The sequence below is a fragment of the Oncorhynchus masou genome, chromosome 12, assembly GCF_036934945.1.
Source record: "Oncorhynchus masou masou isolate Uvic2021 chromosome 12, UVic_Omas_1.1, whole genome shotgun sequence".
NCBI classification, from domain to species: Eukaryota; Metazoa; Chordata; class Actinopteri; order Salmoniformes; family Salmonidae; genus Oncorhynchus; species Oncorhynchus masou.
The window spans coordinates 58,584,400-58,604,063 of record NC_088223.1 but is presented as its reverse complement, the minus strand read 5'-3'; the positions used below and the strand labels follow the sequence as shown (position 1 = coordinate 58,604,063).

The following is a 19,664-nucleotide window of genomic DNA, read 5'->3' as shown; positions in this document are numbered from 1 at the left end:
ACCTACACCCGGACTGGGGCTAACACACCTACACACTGACTGGGGCTAACACACCTACACACTGACTGGGGCTAACACACCTACACCCGGACTGGGGCTAACACACCTACACACTGACTGGGGCTAACACACCTACACACGGACTGGGGCTAACACACCTACACACTGACTGGGGCTAACACACCTACACACTGACTGGGGCTAACAACACACCTACACACTGACTGGGGCTAACACACCTACACACTGACTGGGGCTAACACACCTACACACTGACTGGGGCTAACACACCTACACACTGACTGGGGCTAACACACCTACACACTGACTGGGGCTAACACACCTACACACTGACTGGGGCTAACACCTACACACTGACTGGGGCTAACACACCTCACACACTGACTGGGGCTAACACACCTACACACTGACTGGGGCTAACACACCTACACACTGACTGGGGCTAACACACTACACACTGACTGGGGCTAACACACCTACACACTGACTGGGGCTAACTACACACTGACTGGGGCCATACACACTGACTGGGGCTAACACCTACACACTGACTGGGGCTAACACACCTACACACTGACTGGGGCTAACACACCTACACCTGACTGGGGCTAACACCTACACACTGACTGGGGCTAACACACCTACACCTAGACTGGGGCTAACACCCTGACACACTGACTGGGGCTAACACACCTACACACTGACTGGGGCTAACACACCTACACACTGACTGGGGCTAACACACCTACACACTGACTGGGGCTAACACACCTACACACTGACTGGGGCACCTACACCCACCTCACACACCTACACACTGACTGGGGCTAACACCTACACACTGACTGGGGCTAACACCTACACACTGACTGGGGCTAACACTGACTGGGGCTACACCCTGACTGGGGCTAACACACCTACACCCGGACTGGGGCTACACACCTACACACGACTGGGGCTAACACACCTAAACACTGACTGGGGCTAACACACCTACACCTGACTGGGGCTAACACACCTACACACTGACTGGGACTAACACATACACCACACACTGACTGGGGCTCACACACCTACACACTGACTGGGGCTAACACACCTACACCTGGACTGGGGCTAACAAACATACACACTGACTGGGGCTAACACCTACACACTGACTGGGGCTAACACACACACTGACTGGGGCTAACACACCTACACACTGACTGGGGCTAACACACCTACACACTGACTGGGGCTAACACACCTACACACTTACTGGGGCTAACACCTACACACTGACTGGGGCTAACACCTACACACTGACTGGGGCTAACACCTACACACTGACTGGGGCTAACACACCTACACACTGACTGGGGCTAACACCTACACACTGACTGGGGCTAACACACCTACACACTGACTGGGGCTAACACACCACCCACCTCACACACTGACTGGGGCTAACACACACTGACTGGGGACACACCTGACTGGGGCTAACACACCTACACCCGGACTGGGGCTAACACACCTACACACTGACTGGGGCTAACACCTACACACTGACTGGGGCTAACACACCTACACACTGACTGGGGGTAACACACCTACACACTGACTGGGGCTAACACACCTACACACTGACTGGGGCTAACACACCTACACACTGACTGGGGCTAACACACCTACACACTGACTGGGGCTAACACACCTACACACTGACTGGGGCTAACACACCTACACCCGGACTGGGGCTCAGGCACAGACCTACACACTGACTGGGGCTAACACACCTACACACTGACTGACTGGGGCTAACACACCTACACACTGACTGGGGCTAACACACCTACACACTGACTGGGGCTAACATACCTACACACTGACTGGGGCTAACACACCTACACACTGACTGGGGCTAACACCTACACACTGACTGGGGCTAACACACCTACACACTGACTGGGGCTAACACACCTACACACTGACTGGGGCTAACACACCTACACACTGACTGTGGCTAACACACCTACACACTGACTGGGGCTAACACACCTACACACTGACTGGGGCTAACACACCTACACACTGACTGGGGCTAACACACCTACACACTGACTGGGGCTAACACACCTACACACTGACTGGGGCTAACACACCTGACTGGGGCTAACACACCTACACACTGACTGGGGCTAACACACCTACACACTGACTGGGGCTAACACACCTACACACTGACTGGGGCTAACACACCTACACACTGACTGGGGCTAACACACCTGACACACACCTGACTGGGGCTAACACACCTACACACTGACTGGGGCTCAACAGACACACACCTACACACTGACTGGGGCTAACACACCTACACACTGACTGGGGCTAACACACCTACACACTGACTGGGGCTAACACACCTACACACTGACTGGGGCTAACACACCTACACACTGACTGGGGCTAACACACCTACACACTGACTGGGGCTAACACACCTACACACTGACTGGGGCTAACACACCTACACACTGACTGGGGCTAACACACCTACACACTGACTGGGGCTAACACACCTACACACTGACTGGGGCTAACACACCTACACACTGACTGGGGCTAACACACCTACACACTGACTGGGGCTAACACACCTACACCCTGACTGGGGCTAACACACCTACACACTGACTGGGGCTAACACACCTACACACTGACTGGGGCTAACACACCTACACACTGACTGGGGCTAACACACCTACACACTGACTGGGGCTAACACACCTACACACTGACTGGGGCTAACACACCTACACACTGACTGGGGCTAACACACCTACACACTGACTGGGGCTAACACCTACACACTGACTGGGGCTAACACACCTACACACTGACTGGGGCTAACACACCTACACACTGACTGGGGCTAACACACCTACACACTGACTGGGGCTAACATACCTACACACTGACTGGGGCTAACATACCTACACACTGACTGGGGCTAACACACCTACACACTGACTGGGGCTAAAACACCTACACACTGACTGGGGCTAACACACCTACACACTGACTGGGGCTAACACACCTACACACTGACTGGGGCTAACACACCTACACACTGACTGGGGCTAACACACCTACACACTGACTGGGGCTAACACACCTACACACTGACTGGGGCTAACACACACACTGACTGGGGCTAACACACCTACACTGACTGGGGCTAACATACCTACACACTGACTGGGGCTAACACACCTACACACTGACTGGGGCTAACACACCTACACCCGGACTGGGGCTCAGGCACAGACACACTGACTGGGGCTAACACACCTACACACTGACTGGGGCTAACACACCTACACACTGACTGGGGCTAACATACCTACACACTGACTGGGGCTCAGGCACAGACACACTGACTGGGGCTAACACACCTACACACTGACTGGGGCTAACATACCTACACACTGACTGGGGCTAACACACCTACACACTGACTGGGGCTAACACACCTACACACTGACTGGGGCTAACATACCTACACACTGACTGGGGCTAACACACCTACACACTGACTGGGGCTAACATACCTACACACTGACTGGGACTAACACACCTACACCCTGACTGGGGCTCAGGCACAGACACACTGACTGGGGCTAACACACCTACACACTGACTGGGGCTAACACACCTACACACTGACTGGGGCTAACACACCTACACACTGACTGGGGCTAACACACCTACACACTGACTGGGGCTCAGGCACAGACACACTGACTGGGGCTAACACACCTACACACTGACTGGGGCTAACACACCTACACACTGACTGGGGCTAACACACCTACACCCGACTGGGGCTAACACACCTACACACTGACTGGGGCTAACACACCTACACACTGACTGGGGCTAACACACCTACACACTGACTGGGGCTAACACACCTACACCCTGACTGGGGCTCAACACAGACACACTGACTGGGGCTAACACACCTACACACTGACTGGGGCTAACACACCTACACACTGACTGGGGCTAACACACCTACACCCGGACTGGGGCTAACACACCTACACCCGGACTGGGGCTAACACACCTACACACTGACTGGGGCTAACACACCTACACACTGACTGGGGCTAGCACACCTACACCCGACTGGGGCTAACACACCTACACACTGACTGGGGCTAACACACCTACACACTGACTGGGGCTAACACACCTACACACTGACTGGGGCTAACACCTACACACTGACTGGGGCTAACACCTACACACTGACTGGGGCTAACACCTACACACTGACTGGGGCTAACACACCTACACCCTGACTGGGGCTAGCACACCTACACCCGGACTGGGGCTAACACCAAAACACTGACTGGGGCTAACACACCTACACCCTGACTGGGGCTAACACACCTACACACTGACTGGGACTAACACACATACACCAACCTCACACATCTCACACACCTACACCCGGACTGGGGCTAGCACACCTACACCCGGACTGGGGCTAACAAACATACACACTGACTGGGGCTAACACCTACACACTGACTGGGGCTAACACACCTACACCCGGACTGGGGCTAGCACACCTACACCCGGACTGGGGCTAACAAACATACACACTGACTGGGGCTAACACCTACACACTGACTGGGGCTAACACACCTACACACTGACTGGGGCTAACACACCTACATCCTGACTGGGGCTAACACCTACACACTGACTGGGGCTAACACACCTACACCTAGACTGGGGCTAACACCTACACACTGACTGGGGCTAACACCTACACACTGACTGGGGCTAACACCTACACACTGACTGGGGCTAACACCTACACACTGACTGGGGCTAACACACCTACACACTGACTGGGGCTAACACACCTACACACTGACTAGGGCACCTACACCCACCTCACACATACCTACACACTGACTGGGGCTAACACACATACACCCACCTCACACATCTCACACACCTACACACTGACTGGGGCTCATGCACAGACACACACCTCAAACATCTACACACCCTCACATGCTTACACACACTTTCTGTTCAGTGGTCGACTGACTGGCTGGGTGGTGTTCAGCTGGACAGGAGCTCAGGAACAAGCACAGGAAGTGCCAGGTACACCACTCTCTTCTCCCCAGCAGCTCCAGTCCCTCCCTCCCTCCCCCAGCATACACACCTCACAGCCCACTGTCACATCCAGGTAGCTGGGCCATCCACCAACCACATGGGCTGTGGGGGAGTGAATCCCCGGGCTGGCTGCTGTGAGTCAGTCAGGTCTGGTTGGAGCGGGTTTGTTATTCAGGGGAATAGCTCTCCTCTCCTATCCTGTCGTCTGTTAAAAATGAGCCGAGAGCTTGGTGGCTAGTGTGTGAGGGCAACACAGAAAGACGTGGGGGATAGACGGGCCAAGAGGAGAGTTCACATCACTACTCAGACCTGAGACTCTCAATCAGGCTGCCTCAGAGCATCCTCTTCTGTCCTGAACACACACACACACACACACAGACAGACAGACAGACAGACAGACAGACAGACAGACAGACAGACAGACACCGCCACTATCTATAGGCCATAAGCATTGCCTCTGATTCTCCTTGTAGTGTTGCTGCTACGACGGCCCAGTTAGATAGATAAGGACGTATTAGTAAGCATCCCCATCTTTGAAACACAGCTGACTCTGCCAGACTGAGAGGGCAGGATTTATCCAGCGGTCGTGACCTTCTCAATAGATCTCTCATTCCCATTAACCTTGTGGGTGTTGTAGGGAGCTGTGTGGGCGTGTCAGCCCTGTATCAGGCCTGCAGCAATGCTGTCCTCTGGGATGCGTGCCGTGGAGCGGGCGTGGGGTGGGCTACGTTGCGGCATCGTTCACTCCACTACAGAGTGGATTATATCAGTCTACTTAAAAGGGCTAGCACTCTGGAGAAGGGAAACAGCGTGATTCATCCACTATCGCCTTCCAATTCCCAGCTGAACAGTAAAAAGCAATGAATGGTGTGAAAATGTCAGTCAGCTGAGTGATGTCAAGCCTGTGGGCACAGGCCATGGGATTATTCACTTAAGAAAAATGAGCTCACAGCCATTTGACTGCTGAATATTTACACTAAAGGTTGTTTAAAGGGTGAAATCACTTATAACTCAATGCAAACATCATCACACTTTAACAGCGTCAAGACATTCTAACCAACAGAATCAGATGCAATTTGCATATATGTGACCCGTTTCAGGAAACTAGGCATATGTCATTACTCCTTCACACGAGAGCCGTTTGAACGTAATCTTTAACAAAAAAACCTAAATGTGTTTTTTTGTCCAGAAATTACTTCTGGAACATGTGAACTTTCATGTGCCTTAATAACAAACTTGTATGCCATCTGTAAATACGAATAAAATTGTTAAATTACGAGCCTAGTTGGTTTAGCCACAGAAAACGACAGCAACCTTCCCGCTAGCCATGATTGGCTGATATAATGAGTGGGCTGGACATGACGAGAGATGAACTCGGATTGGTCTGCCGTATGGCATGCTTCTTTCTATTTGAGCTGGTCAGTATGTGTAGGTAATCCTGTCTAACGCGGCTTTTAAAACCTATATATTGCTTAGTAGAACTGCATAAGTGTTGCGCTCCACTTTCTCAAGGACCGAGCTTTGAAATCAGTGGAATTAGAGTATGATAGCTAAGGAGATGCATAAAACACCTGTCTCCAGATCACATCTTCAAACTAAGAGCATCTGTGACAAGGAGAAGCGTCCAACCATGATGTATATGTGTAAGATAGTCTAGCTAGCTACATTTTTAGATATTACATGTTTCTAATTTTGACAAATTCATTTTCAAGTATACTGTTAGCTAGCTATCTAACGTTAGCTGGCTGGCTCACTAGTTAATGTTACATGTATTATTTGTATCTCAGAGCAAATTGCTTGGCTAGTTATAGCCTAATGTTAGCTAGCTAACATTGAACCTGGTTGGTTAGCTACCTGCAGATTCATGCAGGGTAGTAACGTCATGAGTAGTGATGATGGTTCATTGTTTAGCTAGCTAAACATCTACTGCTGCCCCCTGGACACTATGATCACTTGGCTACATAGCTGATGCCCGCTGGACTGTCCATTAATCACGGTACTCCATTCTGTTTATTTATGTTTTATCAGTCGGCTCCAGCCGCAAACTCAGGCTCTGTGTGTAGTTAATCCGACCCTCTCTGCCTAGTCATCACCATTTTACCTGCTGTTGTTGTGTTAGCTGACTAGCTGTTGTTGTCTCACCTGTTGTTTAAGCAAGCTCTCCCAATAAGGACCTGCGATTACTTTATGCCTTGCTGTATGTCTCTCTCAAATATCAATATGCCTTGTATACTGTTGTTCAGGTTAGTTATCATTGTTGTAGTTTACAATGGAGCCCCTAGTTCCACTCCTCACACCTCTGATACCTCCTTTGTCCCACCTCCCACACATGCGGTGACCTCACCCATTATAACCAGCATGTCCAGAGATACAACCTCTCTTATCATCACCCAGTGCCTGGGCTTACCTCCGCCGAACCCACACCCCACCATACCCCTGTCTGCACATTATGCCCTGAATATATTCTACCACGCCCATAAATCTGCTCCTTTTATTCCCTAGGCGACCAGTTTTGATAGCCTTTAGCCACACCCTCATCCTACTCCTCCTCTGTTCCTCGGGTGATGTAGAGGTAAACCCAGGCCCTGCATGTCCCCAGGCACCCTCATTTGTTGACTTCTGTGATCGAAAAAGAATTGGTTTCATGCATGTCAACATCAGAAGCCTCCTCCCTAAGTTTGTTTTACTCACTGCTTTAGCACACAAAATTCACAAAATTCTGAGATTTCCATACCCAACTATAACACTTTCCATCAAGATAGAACTGCCAAAGGGGGAGTAGTTGCAATCTACTGCAGAGATAGCCTGCAAAGTTCTGTCATACTTTCCAGGTCTATGCCCAAACAGCTCGAACTTCTAATTTTAAAAATTAATCTCTCCAGAAGTCTCTCACTGTTGCCGCTGTTGCCGCCTGCTACCGACCCCCCTCAGCTCCCAGCTGTGCCCTGGACACCATCTGTGAATTGATCACTCCCCATCTAGCTTCAGACTTTGTTCTGTTAGGTGACCTAAACTGGGATATGCTTAACACCCCGGCAGTCCTACAATCTAAGCTAGATGCCCTCAATCTCACACAAATAATCAAGGAACCCACCAGGTACAACCCTAAATCCGTAAACATGGGCACCCTAATTGACATTATCCTGACCAACTTGCCCTCCAAATACACCTCTGCTGTCTTCAATCAGGATCTCAGCGATCACTGCCTCATTGCCTGTATCCGCTACTGGTCACTGATCATCCCTAAAGCCAAGACCTAATTTGGCCGCCTTTCCTTCCAGTTCTCTGCTGCCTGCGACTGGAACGAATTGCAAAAATCTCTGAAGTTGGAGACTTTTATCTCCCTCACCAACTTTAAACATCTGCTATCTGAGCAGCTAACCGATCGCTGCAGCTGTACATAGTCCATCAGTATATAGCCCACCCAATTTACCTACCTCATCCCCATACTGTTTTTATTTTATTTACTTTTCAGCTCTTTTGCACACCAGTATCTCTACCTGCACATGCTCATCTGCTCATTTATCACTTCAGTGTTAATCTGCTAAATTGTAATTATTCACTCCTATGGCCTATTTATTGCCTACCTCCTTATGCCTTTTGCACACAATGTATATAGATTATTTTTTTTCTACTATGTTATTGACTTGTTTATTGTTTATTGTTTACTCCATGTGTAACTCTGTGTTGTTGTTTTTTCACACTGCTATGCTTTATCTTGGACAGGTCTCAGTTGCAAATGAGAACTTGTTCTCAACTAGCCTACCTGGTTAAATAAAGGTGAAATAAAAACAAATAAATAAAATAGCTAGCAAGCTATATGTCTTAACAAAAGACTCCACTATGCGTGTCCATTTTAATAGTTAATTTCGACAACTGTTAGCCAGTTAGCTTGGGTGCTTGACTGCTGTTAGGACAGAACACTCAGATCAACCCTTAAAGAGATTGGTGGAGCAAACTAAGAGGGTGTGAACGATGCTGAATGGATGTAGACGAAGAAGAGCTCTCCAGTAAGTATCAAAATAATTCAAAGGTCATTTTCTCGAAGGTTTATCAACTTTCAAAGCAGAATTACTTTCCCATTGTTCCTCAAATGCAGTGTATAATATCTCATTTTGTAGCTCTGTCTCTGCTTTTATCCAATGTAAAAAACACAATTTCAAATTTGGCTACATAAGACCGAATCCAGGCCGGTCGATCACATATTAGAAAAGCATAATTCTTTCAATTGTCACAGTAAAGAACAATGGTAGCTTACATAATACGTCCATTATTTATGGTGGATCGTTTTTACGGCAGTAGACCATCTTGAGAACACCCTCTTCACAGCTCCACCTATAAACCAAAGGTTTTAGTGATTCTGCATCTCTGCTATTGTAACTCTATGAGAGGATAGGTGAGAAGAAAGAGCAGACGAGGGGACGTTGATGATCGTTTATTTGTCAGGACAACCTGTTCTCCATAATCAGATGTTCAGACCTTTCAGATGCAGGGTACCAAACACTTTTCCCCAAAAGTAAATCTGTCATGAAGGAAGCACACACAGATATGCCACCTCCTTTTGGCGTATGCAATTGCACAGCCACACAAAGAGTACTGAACCAGAGAGCACAGGATGACTTCCTTCCTCAAAGGACTGAATCATGGAGGCAAAATAAGCTGCTTGTGCTGAACAAGGGACATGGTAAAAGCGCTCACAAAGAATTTTGGGGAAAATGACAGCAAGAAAATCGCTTCCTGTTTCATGGCTGTATGATGCAATAATGGTGGGTCACTATGTTACGCGCAATGTGCATAAAAAACAATCGGCACCTGTCATGGTACCAATAATTGCTTGTAATACACCAGATGTATGTCCTTGAACCGATTATTTTAAAATTGCACACAGAAGAAGTCATAGGGATAATTTAGTTGCTAATGGCAGCCTGCAGTAGCTCGGCCTTCAGCTTGAGTTATTCCATGAGAGGGGGCAGCATTGAGCTAGCCTGCAATGTCCCTTCCTGGAATAGCTCAAACTGCTTTTCTCAATTAGATTTGCTCAACTCCTGCATCCTCTCTCCTCCGTCATTTCTCGACTCCTTTTGAAAAAGCTTAAAGGTGATCGAGGAGAGGCGGCAAGGAGAGGGTAAGTGGACGAAAATGTGTATGAAATGAGAATCCATATCCAATCACGCGTCATCAGGCAAATTACGTTTGCAGGGTGGAATCCCAAAATAAATGTATAAAGGGATAAAAACTAATTTGTGCAAAGACATTTTATAGATTAAAGGATGTGTGGCAGATTTCAAAACTCTTCTGTGAAGGACTCAGGTAGGATACACTTGTGCTTCTTTGCCAAAAGGAGGCTATCGAGGACGGGAGGACCGTTTTCTGTTTGCCTACTAACGAATTCACAAACTCCTCGACCACTCAACCACGTAACGGTTTCTGGGTCACGAAAAAGAGAAGACTGAGGAGGGAGGACGGAGGAGGTACTTTTACCAAAACAAGAAAACCCCTATGTCTCCATGTGACGTCATCTTAACTGACTTAATTTGGCTTCAATGTGCTATTGAGTCTTCACATAGGAATGAAGGGTGTCACGTGATCAATGGCTTTGTCCATTCATATATAGAGTCATTGCTTTTAACATAATGCACGTTCTATCTGGCGGTATACTGAACTTTAATTGTCTGTCTCACAGCAGGCATGTAATCGTTGGATCTGTCACTATCTGGATGTCGTGTTCATGTTCATATACATCCTAACAGCAATGGGACATGGGTTTTGAGTTTGACACAATCAAGATGTATCACAGAACATCAAGATCACCCGGTATGTTATTTAACTGAAATTCTGGACTAAATTACATTACATCAATCTAAAACAATATGGGTGGATTCAATGTACATAATATCTTTCAACATTCAGTTCCTCCAGCAACACTTCTCCCTATTTCCATACAGTACATGGAGGCATGCCTGTAATTTATAGCCTTCCCTCCCTGCTCCAGTCAGTGTGGGCTGGAAGCAGCGCTACCTGCCTGCCTCCCTGCTTGCCTCCCTGCTTGCCTGCCTGCTTGCGTGCCTGCTTGCCTGCCTGCCTGCTTGCCTGCCTGCCTGCTTGCCTGCCTGCTTGCCTGCTTGCCTGCCTGCCTGCCTGCCTGCTTGCCTGCCTGCTTGCTTGCCTGCCTGCTCACTACAGTAATTGGTTGGCCATGTCAGGGGACCCGACTGGGAAATTGACTACTAAAGGAAAATTCATCCCTGCGGCAGTGATCATTCTCTACTGAGGAATATCATAAATGACACATTTAAGAACATTACCTTGGAGCAGTTCACTAAAACCAATATGGGCCTATTTTAACGGCACACTACTCCCATCTAGAGATCTGAGCCACTACTTGATAGGTGTTCATTATGCATTCATATTGGGAGGCGTGTGGTGGAGAGAACAGAGATCATTGCTTCGATTAGAGGGATGACTGAATGACTCTTGTCAAAGAGAGAGGGCAACAGCAACCTGCCATCAACACTACAGCATCCACATCATCTAGATCCACTTCACTGTTCCCTTCAAGGCTCCCTCCAACCACTGATACTACTGGCAATGGCAGGGCGGACAAACGCTTCTGCTGCTGAAAGGTATCAGAAAGGCCCAGGTTAACCAGGACAGCAGAACTCCCAGTAACTTCAATTAAATTACATGAGAGACATGAGACCATGTGCATTATTGATACACTTAAAGTAACTTCGCCTATGAGACAGAAATCTATATTTCCCACATCACACACACATCTATAACCCCCCCGCCCTCTCTCTCTCTTTCTCTCCAACTATCTCTCTCTATCTCTCAATACACTTCCCTGCTTCTGACATTTCCCTGCCTCCGCCAGTATTTCTATCTGTGCTACAGCAACTCACATTAGAACAGCTTTACTTCCAAACATGACTTGTATCCTGTCACTTTGACAAGGTCAGCCCTAACTCAGAGTTGGAGCAGCTGCTTCCTGTACAGCACCTCTCAGGTCTTAATATCTAGTGAAACCATTTTCACGAGCGTAATAACCTGCTGAGAGGAATCATCTATACTGAGCAAAAGTAAGCAACATGCAACAATTTCAAAGATTTTACTGTGTCACAGTTCATATGAGAAAATCAATTCATTAGGCCCCAATCAATGGATTTCACATGACGGGCAATACAGATATGTTAGTCACAGATACCTTAAAGAAAATGGACCTCACAATGGTCTCAGCATCTCGTCACGGTATTTTTGTACATTCAAATTGCCATCGATAAAATGCAACTGTGTTCGTTGTATGTAGCTTATGCCTGCCCATACCATAACCCCACCGCCACATTGGGGCACTCTGTTCAGAATGTTGACATCAGCAAACCGTTCGCCCACACGACGCCATACACATGGTCTGCGGTTGAGAGGCCAGTTGGACATAGTGACAAATTCTCTAAAATGACGTTGGAGGCGGCTTATGGTAGAAAAATTAACATTCAATTATCTGTCAACAGCTCTGGTGGACATTCCTACAGTCAGCATGCCAATTGCACACTTCTTCAAAAAATTCAGACATCTGTGACATTGTGTTGTGTGACAATACTGCACATTTTAGAGTGGCTTTGTTTTGTCCCCAGCACCTGTTTAATGATCATGCTTTTTAATCAGCTTCTTGATGTGCCACACCTGCCAGGTGGATGGATTATCTTGGCAAAGGAGAAATGTTCACTAACAGGGATGTAAACAAATTTGTGCATAAAATTTGAGAGAAATAAGCTTTTTGTACGTATGGAACATTTCTGGGATTTTGTATTGCAGCTCACGAAACATGGGACCAACACTTTACATTTAAAGTGTGTTTATATTTTTGTTCAGTATAGCTACAAATCCAATGGTAGCAGATTACAGACTGTTACCAATCTAATTCTAAAACCACCAGATTCCAACATGTTTCCTCATATTCACACTGAGCCACAGTTTCCCTTCCTGTCTCAGTATGCCAAAGCATGTCTCTACTTGGACATGGAGAGTGGACACTAACTCAAAGCAGATCCAACAAAACACAGGGCACTCGGGAAGAGAGGGACAAAAGAGACAAGACAAGGTTTTCAAGGTTGTAGTTGTAAAACCACTGCATGGTGGTATTTGAGAATTGAGAATATCATTGATTAATGTAAACCAAAATGAACATTGGGACTGATCAGATGTGAATAGCAATTAAAGAGGAATAATACAGTGGGTTCCAGTGAACCCCAAATTCAGTGTTTCCTTAAAGCAGAGTGTGTCTGAGAGGTCCCATCTGTCAGAGAGGCGCTGCAGCGTGGCATGTCGTGCTGATGTAACATGGTGTGTGTGTGTGTGTGTGTGTGTGTGTGTGCGCTCTGCTGACTGACAGACAGTGTGTCACTCCCTCCCTCATCGTCCCTGGCCGTCCTGCCAGTCATCCATCAGGCTCATCAGCCCAACAGCAGCCCATTAGGCCCAGCTCACATATTAATGACAACCTATGCCTCTTGATAAATGTCACACTGGCGCTGAAGTGCTAGCAGATTCTCACAGCTCCCTCCACACAGTTCCACACAACACCATCTCAGAGGACCGCTGATTGCAGCTTCTTGGTTCCACTACAACACTATAGTTCCACTATGGTTCTACTCCATTACACTGAGGGAACCCTCTCCATGAGGAGGTGTGGCTGAATGACTAATGGCCATAATATAAGCTACCCAATCAGCACCCCTCTACTGCTTGACAGCGTAAACTTAATGCATAGAGCAGGTTAGTCTATCACACACACCAGCAGGTGGCAATACACAGGGCTACCTGGAGATATTTAGAGAGATAAAGTGAGACCTTATTGTCATTCAGCCTCTGTCCCCCTGGCCGCCTCGCAGATGAGGCAAAACTCACACTATAACAATCAGAGAGGAAGTTGGTGATCAGGATGACATTGAGATAGAGAGAACAGGCCATTTCCTCAATCACTCTCTCGCTCCTGCCCTGTGGGGCTCCACAGTAATCAGACCTGAAAAGGCTGGGAATGGAAGGAGAGGGGGAGAGAGAGAGAGAGAAAGAGAGAGAGAGAGAGACATGGTGCCCGGGACATGGTTATTCCCAGCAAGGCAGGCAATGGTTCACCAGAGGCCAGAAGCCCCCCTAGTGGGCAGACAACAGCAGAGAGTAGAGGAGAGGATGGGGTAGTTTCACTCAGTCAGATGGACATCCACATTCCTCCGCTACATCAACCCAGCTATAAATATCCTGTCCTTAGTGTAGAGCTATGCTGCTCCACACATGAACCCTGGGTGATTGAGTAAATCCTCCAGGATCCACTCACACACACCCCAGTGCACAAACACACACACGCACACACATACACAGGCATGCATATGTTCACACACAAGCACACACAAACCATGGGTAGATTACATCTCAATGTGCACTGAACCTAGATGATGAGCTAGGCTTGGGGGAGGAGGGTTCACCTAGGTGCTGAAGTTCATGTAAACTCCCAAGAGTGGTCTGTCTGCCTGTCTGTCTGCCTGTGCTGTCAGTAGTAGAGTGGCAGGCCTACTGGAGGGCACATCAAAGGGATAGCACCAGGAGGTATTATTAAAACTCTTAACATTACAAGGAGTCCTGTCCAGTGGATATCCATGAATTATCTGAGATCACAGGAGCGTAATAGGTCTATTTCGGAAATGACTTAATTGGGTGAACTCAGATATTAAATCCCCCCCAAAAATCCTCCTGTAATACTAAGTTAAAACCTGAGCCTTTTATCTTCCCTGCTTTCCCTCCATCCTCTCCTCCTTCCCCTCCTCCATCCTTTCCTTCATCCCCTCCTCCTCCCTCTCCTCCTTCACCTCCTCCATCCCCTCCTCCTTCCTCTCCTCCATCCCTTCCTCCTTCCTCTCCTCCTTCCCCCACTCCATCCTAACCTCCTTCCCCTCCTCTATTCGCCCCCTTCCTGTTCTCCCAGATGTCAGCACTCTGTCGGATTTCTAAGGGGCCAAAGCGGGACGTTTGGATTTGAAGAGAGTTCTGTTCAACCCCCCTCCCCCTTCCTCTCTGTCTCCGGCAGAGGAGAAGCCTGCTGAATGTTTTATGGGCGGCTGCGTGTGCTTAGAGCGGACATCAAAGGCAGGCAGCGTTGCGCCGTGAGAGAAATCCTCACGAGGGCGACACATGCTCTGTCGTCACCTACACAATCTGACCCTTACTAGCCGACTCTTCCCTAACGTCCACCGCTCTGGACCTATGGCCTGTGTTTCAATCTCTACTGAATTCCCTCAGAGCCGGGTTGCCTGGCACACAGTTGACTGTATACTCTATTAAAGGAAGGGGTTCAACATGCAACAGATGGCAGGAAGCAGAGATGAGAGGCATCAAAACACACGATGACACTAAAACAGCCTGAATACAGGACCCTGCCTGCCACAGGAGTATACTAAATAATAATCATAATAATGATGATGAATGGAATTAGCAAGTCAAATATACACAGCACAGACTGTTAGCAGATGATGCTTCAGATAAAGCTTTGATCTGAAGCTCTACCAGTGGATTCTAATAGAGAGGAAAATGGGAAGAAGCTTGCTTGAACTCCCCAGAACGGTTTAACCCTCTCCTCGGTTGTCTTAGAAACGCTCAACCATCTCATTACCGCACAGAGAGAGTGCAGCACATCAACTTCCAACAAGACAAATAACCTGGAGTATTTCAAGTAGCTTTTTATTCTCCTCCATTTCTCTGAAGTTACCCATCTCATGCAATTCCCTGCTAGTCCAATTCAATCCAGCCTGTCGATGGGTGGCACGAACAATGCTCCAAACCACTGCAGGGAAAACGAAATGGCAGCCCTGGCTTGGTGCTCCCTGAACGATGAAACCATTTGATGCAATATCATATAAAAATCGATATCATTGTCTTGGTCTCATAGATCTGCAAGCAGACACTGTGTCTGTCCCTGGGCTCAAGGAGCAGCTTGTCTGTGACGGAGAAAGAGAGGGAGAGGGGATGGAGGGATGGAAGAGGGAGACGAGGGGGATCAGAATGACTACAATATCTGATCTCCAGCTCAGATAACCAGGCCTGTTTCTCCTCTTTCTCAGCTCTACTTCTCTCCTCTCTTTCCCTCGCCCCCTATTCTCTCCTCTCCTCTCTTTTCCCCTCCCCTCTCCTCTACCTGTCTCCTTTCCTCTCTGTTCTTCTCATGTGATTCCTATGGGAGGCTCTGATCAGCAGGGACTGTTACAAAGATTGTGGTAAGTAAGGGCCATACATGGACAAGTCGGTCTCTTGTTTCTACTACACCACCGCCGTCACTCAGATCTATAACCCTGAAGGAGACCACAGAAGTAAAGGGAGGAGTCCCAGCCCGTAGAGTGACAGGAAGAGAGTATTCCCTCTAGCCCATCACAGGCCAACCCAGTCAGGAGACTACACACAGTGTACACACAGGGGGACAGGAGGGGCCTAACCGCTACTACAGAGACTCAGAACTGTCTACTATCTATCAACGTGTGACAGAAACATTGACGGCTACAGTACGCCGTGCTCAATTGATTCATCTGATTAGCTGAACTGATGGAATGACCATAAGCTTTCGACTGTGTGCTTTGAAGCAGAAGACAACAGCAGTGAGGTGGTGAGTGAGATCATTACTGGGCTTCCTGGAAGGCTCTAATCCCTGGTTAATGAACTCTTCCTCTGCCAACGCTCTACCAGAAACACTCTCTCCCTGGCTGGCCAGCACTCAAGGTGTGCGTGCTGTATGGGTTGGGGAATGTAGGGGCAAGAAAGCGACAGGTTCCCCTCACCACTCCCTAAACGTGACAGGCGGAACTCACACACACAATTTCACAGTTACCGGGCAGTACACACCACTGCGCTACCCCATCCCAGAAACTCAGAGACCCACAGAGTGCACACAAACAGGCACGCACATGTACGCACACACACACACACAGGCGTGCACACACCCACACACACACACACACACACACACACAGGCGTACACACACACACAGGCGTACACACACACACACACACACGTGTATATATACAGTCATGCACGAGCTCACACACACGCCTATGCACCACAATCAATCAATCCCTATCCCAGTCTGCTGTTCCCACATGCTTCAAGAGGGCCACCATTGTTCCTGTTCCCAAGAAAGCTAAGGTAACTGAGCTAAACGACTACCGCCCCGTAGCACTCACTTCCGTCATCATGAAGTGCTTTGAGAGACTCGTCAAGGACCATATCACCTCCACCCTACCTGACACCCTAGACCCACTCCAATTTGCTTACCGCCCAAATAGGTCCAGCAGCGCCTCTTCAACCTCAGGAGGCTGAAGAAATTCGGCTTGTCACCAAAAGCACTCACAAACATCTACAGATGCACAATCGAGAGCATCCTGGCGGGCTGTATCACCGCCTGGTACGGCAACTGCTCCGCCCACAACCGTAAGGCTCTCCAGAGGGTAGTGAGGTCTGCACAACGCATCACCGGGGGCAAACTACCTGCCCTCCAGGACACCTACACCACCCGATGTTACAGGAAGGCCATAAAGATTATCAAGGACAACAACCACCCGAGCCACTGCCTGTTCACCCCGCTATCATCCAGAAGGCGAGGTCAGTACAGGTGCATCAAAGCTGGGACTGAGGGACTGAAAAACAGCTTCTATCTCAAGGCCATCAGACTGTTAAACAGCCACCACTAACATTGAGTGGCTGCTGCCAACACACTGACTCAACTCCAGCCACTTTAATAATGGAAATTGATGGGAAATGATGTAAAATATATCACTAGCCACTTTAAACAATGCTACCTAATATACCCTACATTATTCATCTCATATGTATACGTATATACTGTACTCTATATCATCTACTGCATCTTTATGTAATACATGTATCACTAGCCACTTTAACTATGCCACTTTGTTTACATACTCATCTCATATGTATATACTGTACTCGATACCATCTACTGTATCTTGCCTATGGCGCTCTGTACCATCACTCATTCATATATCTTCATGTTCATATTCTTTATCCCCCTACACTTGTGTGTATAAGACAGTAGTTTTGGAATTGTTAGTTAGATTACTTGTTGGTTATTACTGCATTGTCGGAACTAGAAGCACAAGCATTTCGCTACGCTCGCATTAACATCAGCTACCCATGTGTATGTGACAAATAAAATTTGATTTGATTTGACTCTATGCTATTAACACTCCATTATAGAGGAAATCAAATATTAATCTTTCAACACCAACCTGGAATTGAAAAGAAGAGTAGACTTACCATTTTATTATTGATTTCATGAAAATGAATTTCACAGACTTTCTCTACGACGTCTTCACCCTCGAAAGTTACAAAGCCGAATCCTGTACAGAGATAGAGAGAGAGAGAGAGAGGGAAGAGAGAGACAGTGAGTTAGGGGGATGTTCGCAAACTTCAGCATTAAAAGAAAATGCACCATGCAGCTATTATCATGAGGTGCATGGAGAAACTCTGCCCGCCCCCCGTCTTTTGGAGAGGCAGAATGGCGTGAGCGCTGGGAGGAACAACTGAACAAGACAGACATTGTCTTCTCTAAATCAAGAATATGATGAAATCTCAGACCTTATTAGAGGCACTGGAGGACCTTCTCCACAAAGAGAAGATGGAAAAACAGCACAAAGCCCATTTAATGAGATTCATGGGAGCAGGGGCCTTAGCATCTGAATTTCATTAAATGCATTTTGTGTTCGCTTCATTGAAATTTCACTGTATAACAAGACCTCGTTTTTATGTTAATGCAGGACTCGGCATATCTGAATGTATCATTGACCGTGGGATGTTTGAAGGTATTTATAAAATAAAAGCTTAACCCCTTCCTATATCAAGGAGACAAGGCCATGAGACAAGACGACTGTAGCCTTGGCGCACCAGGGAACAGCTATGCTCTTTTCTCGGCTGTTCTGATGGCGCACAAAGCAATCTGCCTTCTTTATGGCGCGGGTTCAAAGGGGAAATGATTTTCTATTGCATTGTGTTAGAAAGGAAGAGCTGGTGTGGAAACACAAATAATTTGGAATAAAAGAATAAGTGGGAATGAATGAGAAGCAGCCTGTAGTACTGTATACAGAAGACAGACAGTCAGACAGTAAAGATCACCTCAGCCTGGGCTTAAACAAGCATTACCATAAATGTTTTGATTTAACTAGGCAAGTCAGGTAAGAACAAATTCTTATTTACAATGACGCCACACTGGATAAACACATAAACACATAGCTGCTGCTCTAAAGTCATTCTCACACACCATAATCCAGTCATTATAATGGAGCTCAATAGACTATGTGATGAAGAGATATGGATGTTCATTCACCAAAAGAAGACAAGGGGTCAAACAGGAAATGTAGTCTTAGCTTGAATATGGTTAATACATTGCCAAACTGAACCTATA

The 19,664-nt window shown here is 47.6% G+C and overlaps 1 protein-coding gene across 12 annotated transcripts in view; it reads right to left on the bottom strand.

Moving 5' to 3' along the window:
• LOC135550502 (RNA-binding protein Musashi homolog 2-like) overlaps positions 1-19,664 on the bottom strand; it is a 352,748-nt gene that overhangs the window by 85,676 nt on the left and 247,408 nt on the right. For all 12 annotated transcript variants that reach the window (XM_064981384.1, XM_064981385.1, XM_064981383.1 and 9 more), the window contains exon 8: positions 18,521-18,603. In XM_064981384.1, coding sequence (XP_064837456.1) covers positions 18,521-18,603 — 83 coding nt within the window. The remainder of the gene's footprint in view (positions 1-18,520; positions 18,604-19,664) is intronic.